Source organism: Pimephales promelas, chromosome 21 (genome assembly GCF_988280905.1).
Source record: "Pimephales promelas chromosome 21, fPimPro1.hap1.1, whole genome shotgun sequence".
NCBI classification, from domain to species: Eukaryota; Metazoa; Chordata; class Actinopteri; order Cypriniformes; family Leuciscidae; genus Pimephales; species Pimephales promelas.
This window is the reverse complement of record NC_142789.1, coordinates 23,026,291-23,035,987: the sequence shown is the minus strand read 5'-3', so window position 1 is coordinate 23,035,987 and position 9,697 is coordinate 23,026,291. Positions and strand designations below refer to the sequence as shown.

General features: G+C 35.8%; 1 protein-coding gene and 1 long non-coding RNA gene across 2 annotated transcripts; both read right to left on the bottom strand.

The window, feature by feature from the left end:
* Positions 1-1,067: 1,067 nt before the first annotated feature.
* On the bottom strand, positions 1,068-1,559 carry LOC148970469 (uncharacterized). The gene is made up of 2 exons (XR_016148623.1): positions 1,427-1,559; positions 1,068-1,352 (listed from the first exon to the last, which is right to left on the bottom strand). It is a non-coding gene; the product is annotated as an uncharacterized LOC148970469 (long non-coding RNA).
* Positions 1,560-2,557: 998 nt separating this feature from the next.
* Positions 2,558-7,413, bottom strand: rs1a (retinoschisin 1a). The gene is made up of 6 exons (XM_039673361.2): positions 7,023-7,413; positions 6,792-6,817; positions 6,595-6,718; positions 4,523-4,664; positions 3,273-3,468; positions 2,558-3,166 (listed from the first exon to the last, which is right to left on the bottom strand). The coding sequence occupies exons 1-6, from the start codon at positions 7,075-7,077 to the stop codon at positions 3,014-3,016; spliced, it is 696 nt and encodes a 231-aa protein (XP_039529295.1). The 5' UTR covers positions 7,078-7,413; the 3' UTR covers positions 2,558-3,013.
* Positions 7,414-9,697: the final 2,284 nt, after the last annotated feature.

Sequence of the window (9,697 nt, the reverse complement as noted above, 5' to 3'; positions counted from 1 at the left end):
AATGTTGAAGAGACAGACATGATCGCTATATGAACATTGAATTCAGGCTTTTATTCACATACAGCAAACCTTTACTGAAGCTCAACCAAACATGCTTGTTTGGCATGAGAGAACAAACATGCTATATGTTTGTTGCAGAAGCTCAAACGTGCTGGGAAGTGAATTTAACCCTTTCGCTAAGCCCCGCCCTCCCTAGTTACTGTTGCTACGTCTGTCAAATTTCGCAGCATGCACTGGTGTCAGACATTCCCAATGAGATAAATAATTAGTAATTTTTGAAAAAACATTCCAGGATTTTTCTCCATATAGACTAATGGACTTCAATGGGAACCAAACGGTTCAAGGTCCAAAAGACAGTTTCAGTGCAAACTGCAAAAAGGGCTTTAAACGATTTCAAGGATCAAGCGAAACGATCGGTCATTTAAAATAATAACAAAGTTTAAGTTTTATGAGCTCAAATGGTTGCCTTGCGCTGTTCTGTGATGCGCGTTCGTAACTCTCCTGTTCGAACTCGTTCGTTTATCAAAATGATCAAATCTTTTTTCATGTCATTTGGTTCATTCAACGAACTAAATGAATGAGTTGACTCTGGAAAAGATTCGTTCATTTTGGTGAACGAGTTTGAATAGGAGTCAACGCGCAACACAGCAAGGCAACCATTTGAGCTGATAAAAATTCAACTTTATTATTTTTTTTTTAATGAATGATCGTTTCGCATGATAAGACATTTATTCATCGTCTGAAATCCTTTAAAGCCCTTTGAACAGTTTGCACTGAAACTGTCTTTTGGACCTTGAACCGTTTGGTTCCCATTGAAATCCATTATATGGAGAAAAATCTTGGAATGTTTATCAAAACCTTAATTTCTTTTCGACTGAAAGAATGACATGGATATCTTGGATGACAGGGGTGAGTATTATCAGCAAAAGTTTTTTTTTTTTTAAGTGTAGGCTACTCCTTTAAGATCGTAGAAAAATTCTAAAGAAATTTGAAATCTATTAGGTGGCGATGTCCATCAGTAAAGCATAGGCCTTTAGCAAAAATAAGCAAACATGGGCCAGGCAGGGTAACAAAAAATATTTTTATTTCAACAAATAAATATTTACAAGTCAACTAAAAGTACTATACATTAAAAAGCTTCTATTAAAAACATTCAACGTTCAGGCGCCAGCCAGAGCGGCTGGGATTCTGCGGGGTCTCAGTTGATTCCAGGCCTCCAGAATCTCCCTCCGCGTGATGATCCTGTGGCGGCTGAAACAGGAGATGCGCGCGGCCTCTAACCCCACTCTCTGCAGCAAATATCTGCTTACACCCCTGGACTCATGGACGCGTCTCACTGCTGCCTGGTTGTTCTGTGGAATTCAGTTTTATGCGCAGTCATTTACAACTAATGCTGTTTAATCATTTGTGGACTTATAAAACACACCTGTTGTTGTCGGACCGTGTAAATGGACGCGGCGTGTCCTCTTGTTCTTGCAATGGAGCTTCTAGATGCCGAGCATCGCTTGCTTTTAAGGCCAGGTGCTTTCATGATGGAGAGAGAAGTGTGTGATCTACAGTAATTGTCGCTGAAGCGATAGTACTATTTAAGGTATATGTAATCAGTCCCCTAATGACTACAAGCTGGTGCATGCTTTCTCAATTGGACTTGAATTGAGTCAATCGGTCAATTCAAATCAATCCAATTCTTATTTATTTGTATAACGGTTTTCACAATACATTATCGTTTCAAAGCAGCTTTACAGAAAATGCATGGAGTGATCTGTTATCAGAGGTGACTGACAAGTTATATTTCAGAAATGTATAGGCTAGCTTACAAATCACATTTAGCAAATGTATTAATTTAACTAGATATTAATTTGAGAAAGAAGCAGTGAACTCATTTAAGTAATGAATAGGCCTACATGTTGTTAACAAAATGGATTAGGTCAAATCAAAAACACTGAAACACAGATAAAACGCCTTTCACCATGCAATGAACTTTATCTTAATCTTATTTCAACACATTTTCTGAACATCCGCATTTATTCCATGTTCTTTGACCAATTATGTTTCTCTCTATTTAGTGATCTGTGTATTTATATCACAGAGTATAGTTTTTATTTATTTATTTATGTTTTTTGATGGGCATTCATGAGCACAGTAAATCATTTAGAATTTTTTTTTATTTTGTTTTGTGGAAAAGTAAAATTAGATCACTGGGGTAAGCTGAAAGACCATGAGGGCATGTTATATTTATTATTATTTTAAAATAATTATTCAGTAATAACCATGAATAAATTTATTTAAAACTATTTTAAATCAAAGAATTTAAAACTGTTTTAAATCATAAATGTTTATATTATATAGAAGTAAATTATATATATATATATATATATATATATATATATATTAATAATTGCATAAATTATGCAAATGTTTATAAGAAAATGCTTATTTCCCCATATAATATATTGAATCCTATGCATGTACATTTACTGATAAACTTGAACTTTTGGACTTTTGTTAAAGGAGTGGATATGGATCCAAGTTGAGGATTAATAAATTGTAGCATACACAAGAGAGAGACGTTCTTTAATCAATGCCATTGTTTTTCAGGGAAGCCACAAACACAATTAAACAACGTACGCTCATAATAAATATACAAAAAGGAATTAGTCATATCAGTGGGATTAAAACACCATCACAAACCACATCAGAACTCACAATAACAACATCCAGTACAACTCCATGCGATATCTGATTTGCCAAAGCAAAAAACTTTTGTTCATAAATCGAATAAAAGGACAAAAAAAAAAAAACTCTTTTAAAAAAGGAAAACATCTTCAACACAAATGAATGCAACTATAACACATTCTAATGATTATTTCCACCTTGAAAATACAAATAGATAAAATAAAATCGAAACAAGTGCAGTGATTGGGCCGTGATGTTCACTTTGTCATGTTGTATTACAAGAAAGGGGGCGGTACAGGAACCAGTTGGGTATGACTTTGCTGGAATGTGTTCCAGATCAGGTGCATTTATTCATGCATAGTAGCAGCTCCATGCGGATGGCGATGCGAGTGTGCCAGCCAAGAGGGAGGATGCGGATGTAACGGGCTACAATAGGTGGACGCAGCAGGTTCTGGACTGTGGAAGAACGGTCAGAGTTTCCATAGAACACCTGAGGAAAAAACAAGTAAGTGTAGAGAACAAATAAAAAAATAGTAGGTCTTGTGATTTTCGTCTTGGATCCTTATTATTTCAGGGTGGGCTGTTTGTCTTCTTACCCTGTTGTTTCCAGTTTGGTCCTTGTAGTAGATCCAGTTGAGTTTCTCAGTGGTGCGGTACTGCACAGAGTACTTGGTTACCCACTCATCAGAGTCACAGCGTCCCTGGGTCAGGATCCCAGAAACCGATTTGATCTCCTTGAGGTCAATCTGAAGCCACTGGTTGGTATCCTGGAACTTAGACAGCCAAGCACACCTGGGCCAAGAGAGAAACACAAACGTTGCAGTCAAAGTGTCTTCTTCAAGGCCAAAATCTCTAAAATATTTTTAAAAGTCTCATGCTTAGCATCATTTAATCAAAAATACAGTAATGTTGTGAAATATTATTATGTTTTCTATGTTAATATATTTTAAAAATGTAATTAATCCTTTGATGACGAAGCTGAATTTTCCACATCATTACTATTACGAAGTATTCAGTGTCACATGATCCTACAGAAATCATTCAAATAGGCTGATTTGCTGCTCAAGAAACATTTATTATTATTATCAATGTTTAAGACAGTTGTGCTGTTTACTATTTGAGTGGGAAATGTGATAAAAACAATCAGGATTTTTGATGAATAGAAAGGTCATTATTTAAAAGCATTTGATTTAAATATTTTTTTTTGTTTAATGACTACTTTTGATCACTTTAATGAATCCTTGCTTAATCAAAGTACATTTAAAAATCTTACTCACTCCAAACTCTTGTTGGGGTTTCACATCACAAATATTACGAAGAAACAGCAAGTAATACATTGAATTAAACATGACATTTTAAAATATAGAAAGTATAGAAAATATAGAAAGAATGTAGGATTTAGTGTTAATTTACACTGAAAAAAACATTGTTGATTTAACTTAAAAAATTGAGTAACCTGGTTGCCTTAAAATTCTAAGTTCATTGAAATGGAAAAATAGAGTTAATCTAATGAAGGAGATTGATTTAATCACCAGAAATTCAAAATATTATGTTATCTGAACTACATCAATTATTTAAGTTGATTTGACAAAAGAAAAAAATGTGATTACAAATCATGAAAGTATTTTCTTACAAGTATTAATTTTGATTTATTGTTAGGACAGTGTTAAATTGTTTAAGGGACGTGTGGTCCCTTAAACAATTTAATGATAAAATTCAATTTAATCCAGCAATGATCAGCCTTATAGAGTATAAAAACAACAATGTTTCACTCAAAAAGGCAATTTACCTGAAAGACAGGACTTCCTTTCCTACAGCCGCCACACTAACGTTTCAGAGAACTCACCCAAACCCTTGGCTGTTGAGTCTTGCCTTGCTTGCAATCCAGGAGGAGAACCAGCCTGTGTACTGGTCTTCATTAGAACAGCTCATCTGATCTGAAGTCACAGATCCTGCCTCAAAACCCAGGGGCTTATGGTAGGGACACTCTGAACAGACAATTGAGAAGAAATCTTAAGAATAGATCACATATAATTCGGAGTGAAAGCCGCACAATTCAGGTTTTCTGACTCTAAAGGTAGTTCTAAATGACCAAAATCTATGGACAGGCCCATACAACACAAGCCTGCAGGATGTCCAACATGTCTGACAGACATTAGTCACGCGATCAGAGATTCCTTTGTCAAGCTGCGTTAAAGGGAAATGGACAAAGCGTTAATCTGGCGACTCTGTAATTCTGTGCTTCCATTCTTATGCGCGTGACTTTACAATCCCAAAAGCTTCAGTTCCGCATAACGGAAGATCAACATCCACTAAGACTAGGTTGACAGATGGTCACGTTCTACACTTAAGCTCCAGTCCTACAGCAATGTCTTTACATAACAGTCCCTGTTTTCAAGGATTTAGGATGCTCTTTTTGACATGCCTACTTCTGGTTTTGATTTGAAAATAAAATGCATTCTGATTCAGCAATCATGAATTTTGTGCAGAATTTCTTTTTTTTTTTTTCAGGGAAAATGTGTTAATACACTTAATTGTCAATAGTTTGATTGACAGGTCCTATTCTTGGTAATCTCAACATAACAGGATTATGAACCTGCATCCTGCACTCTAAAAATTGCTGGGTTGTTTTAACCCAACTTTGCGTCAAATATGGACAAACCCAGCCATTGGGTTAAAGTTTTTAATTACGTTTTTGTCCATATTTGACCCAAAGTTGGGTTAAAACAACCTAGCATTTTAACAGTGTGTCCATCACTGTGATTCTTGAGTCTTTATTTTCATTTTTCATCTCAACTTTCCTCCCTTTCATTTGATTCCAACTAGTGCCGGGCAACGATTAATCAGATTAATTGCATCCAAAATAAAAGTTTGTGTTTACATAATATATGCACTGGATTGTTTCAACCCAAATGTTGGGTTAAATTTTTTTTTACCCAACATTTGGGTTTGTCCATATTTGACCCAAATTTGGGTTGACACACATGCATGTGTATATTTAAGAAATATTTGCATGTATATCATATTTATACATTATTTAAATTAGGGCTGGGCAGCGATTAATCGCATCCAAAATAAAAGTTTGTGTTTACGTAATATATGTGTGTGTAGTGTGTATAATTATTTTGTATACATAAATACACACACATGCATGTATATATTTAAGAAATATTTGCATGTATATACTTTATATATATATTTATACATAAATAATATTATGTGTATAAATAAATATTTGATATATTAAGAACACATTTTTCTTAAATATATACATGCATGTGTGTGTATTTATATATACAAAATAATGACACACACTATATTATGTAAACACAAACTTTTATTTTAGATGCGATTAATCGCGATTAATCGTTGCCCAGCCCTAATTTAAATATTTTATACACAGTACACAAACATATATACTATGCAAACACGGATGCGATTAATAATCGTATTTAAAACACACCAGTCTCTGAGGATTCAGAACACGAGCTGCTCTGTGTTAATGGAGCATGTCTGCCCTGTGGTGGTGTGCCAATGGGATGCGGTGATGGGACACATGGCCCAGGTGAAGCCGCAACCGAATGATTAATGACTTTCTGCACCGCTGACCGGGAGCCAGCTCATTCGCACATGTCCTGCCTTCTGTTTCCAAAGGCACCTGCCAGTGCCAACTATAATCCATCCATCTCAATTCTCAAAGAGTCAATGTTAGCGCAAAGCACCGTTCAGAAGTTTCACACTCCTGACAAAACGAGCATAAAGCATTTCAGTGGATTCACAATTCACCCTCAGCCAGTACTTTGACACATTTTGAACCATGATGCAAAACACTCACATTATACTGTCACAATTAGTGCTTAGAGAAAAAAAAAAAACAAGATTAGTTGAATGCATTTTTCTTCCATATTTCATTCTTACCTGGCATGCAGTCCATCTGCTGCCCCCAACTTGAAGAAGAACCTTTGGAAAGCAGTTTTCTAGAGGATTCATCACAGTCACACTTGCAGGTTTTCTCAGCCCATGTGTCGTTGCCCTCGCCATCCTAAGCACATATCAACATGGTCATCAATATTGTGTATTAATTGTCTCGGCCAATATCAAATGTTTTTAATTACCTCTTGCGCTTGCAGCCCAACAAAACCTGGGAGAGTAAAATACATTATCACATACGGCTAAATGAAATGCACATTATACAACCATAATACACAATCATTTTTGTTGATATATTTAGATTATCGTTAACATATTTTTTCAGTGTTTATTTATGTTTATTTTAAAATGTAATCAATGAATTGAATCTCTGCTAATTTAGTCAAAATAATAAAAAACACAACATCAGCACATACCTTTAGACACCAGCAGGATGGCTATCAGTAACGTGTTCTGCCGTCTGTACTCCATGATGGTCTATTTTTCGAGTGGTGGACCACCGCACTGATATTAAAGGGGCTGGATTACTGTAATCCACAGAGCACTAATGGCCTTATCTAATGCCCTTTATCTCAAAGCTCCTCCCTTTAATGCTAAAAGCTAGTTTGAAATTGTTCACATCCCAGTCCGAGCCTTATCTTTTAAAAAAAGAGAGAAATAGCCAAGTGATCCCAGATTTTAATGGCGGACGGTCACCTTCTGTGACCCAGTTAATGGTTCAATGCATACAATTAACTCAATTCAACTTCTCAGGCAATCTGTTGATGCAAATCTCTTCATACAATTTGCCATTTCATAGAGAGATCATAAAGGAGTAGTTCACTTTCAAAAAAACATTTGCTGATAATTTACTCACCCCCATGTCATCCAAGATGTCCATGTCTTTCTTTCTCCAGTCAAAAAGAAATTAAGGTTTTTGATGAAAAGTTGAACATTCCAGGATTTTTCTCCATATGATGAACTTCAATGGGAACCAAACGGTTCAATGTCCAAAAGACAGTTTCAGTGCAAACTACAAGGCATTAAACGATTTCAGACGATGAATAAGGGTCTTATCAAGCGAAACGATCACTCATTAAAAAAACTTTAAGTTTTATAAGCTCAAATGCTTGCCTTGCTCTGTTCTGTGATGCGCGTTTGTGACTCTCCTGTTTGAACTCGTTTATCAAAATGAGTTGATTCTTGAAAAGATTTGTTCATTTTGATGAATGAGTTGGAATTGGAGTCACAAATGCACATAACATAGGAAGGTGACCATTTGAGCATTTTTTTTTTTAAATGAGCGATCGTTTCGCTTGATAAGACCTTTACTCATCGTCTGGAATCGTTTAAAGCCCTTTGAACAGTTTGCAGTTTGCACTGAAAGTGTCTTTTGGACCTCAAACCGTTTGGTTCCCTTTGAGGTCCAATATATGGTGAAAAATCCTGGAATGTTTTCATCAAAAACCTTAATTTATTTTCGACTGAAGAAAGAATGACATGGATATCTTGGATGACATGGGGGTGAGTAAATTATCAGCAAAAGTTTTTTTTTTAAAAGTGAACTACTCCTTTAAAGGCGGGTGTCTTTCTTCCTTTCTGTGTCATGATAATTATTTTTTTATTTTTTTATTATTGGTCATCACAAAGACATGAGCTTTTATGGTGTTGGCAACGAAATGACACATGCTAGGACATAGTTGGGTAGACATTGTTTTAATTGTTTTTAATTACAGCGGAATATACATTATAAACGCTGTTGGAGTCAGACATGCCTGGACTTAAATCAAACAACTTGTACCCTAAAGAGAACACACAGACAAATAGTCTTCACAAAAGACATAGACAAAGTGCTGAGTGAGTGGTGAGGATTATGTTCGAGCTAAATGTTGTGCATTGGTGATTAAAAAAAAAGTTATAAGCTAATAACTTTCAGTAAACAGACTCGATCGATTGAATAGATGCAGGCCCAGACGGAATCTGCAGACTTTTATCACATTTTCTGTGCTGATTTTAGGATGGAAATATAAATGCATGTTAAACATAACTGAAAACACAGAAAGCAGTGAGTGAAAGCAACATTTTAGCAGCGACGGATGTGAAGAAAACTGAAGATTCAGCGTGGGCCCGATAGATGTAACAAAGGTGATGGCTGTTGTCTAAAATGAAAGTCACATTCTGATTGGTTGGATTGGATGTTTTGATGACTACTGTTTGTTATGTCAATCCCGTCAAGCAGAAGGGGTACATATTGGGTATGGACCATGTTCTCAATTCAGCAAAGAGGATTCAAACAGACTGCGAAAACTTCAACATATAATAGGAACAGTCTTAACATTTAAATAAGACGAAAACAGATGCCTTTCTTAGTACATTCTATGACGGACTCGGTAGTCAGTCCACTAAAATAAAGAGAGTGAATTCATGGAACAGACAAATTGAATGCTCACATGACAGAATAAACTCTTTTGTTCCTGATAGATTGTAAACCTTTGGCCTTACAAGACTTCACAATGGCTTTAGTTGGCACAACAACTGCTTCAGACAAAAATGTGGCAGTGATTTTGATACTTAAAAGGTGGAATAAACATGAGTAGAAAAGAGAGTCCTGTTTTCGATAACCATGAAAGATGCAAAGTGACCACTGGGCCATATTTGCATTAAAAACGTACATTCTTATGCAGACATCAACATTAGTCCAATGGTAAACAGACACAAGAGTTCAATACATTACATTCTAAAAGGACAGAGCTTTTACTCATTGCCAAGCCACAGAAAAAAAGAAAAGAAAGAACAGCCATACGCAAATATGAGATTGACAAATTGTCTTAATATATTTCTTCTATCCTGTGGGATGAACCTGAATGTTTATATCCCTGCATTCAACGGCTGACACTGAAAAGCAAATGGGCATCCTCTCTGGATGATAGATGCTACAAGCCAATATAACACGAGTGTCTATGGCTATTAAACCATGACAGATGAGTTGTCAGTACCTGCAGGTATACTTTAGTATGGCAGTGAACCAAGAAACACTCAGAAACACCTTCACAATATCATTTAAGGCAGTCAAAACCCTGCTCACTCAGTCAGAAGGTGAATAGAGGTAAAG

Bases quoted from the DNA above. Each gene is read 5' to 3' on its own strand.
- rs1a (XM_039673361.2), bottom strand. From the start codon at position 7,077: ATGGAGTACAGACGGCAGAACACGTTACTGATAGCCATCCTGCTGGTG. The intron at 6,818-7,022 runs GTATGTGCTGAT...TTACTCTCCCAG, and splicing joins CATCCTGCTGGTGTCTAAAG to GTTTTGTTGGGCTGCAAGCG. The intron at 3,469-4,522 runs GTGAGTTCTCTG...CTCTTGGCCCAG, and splicing joins CTCAACAGCCAAGGGTTTGG to GTGTGCTTGGCTGTCTAAGT.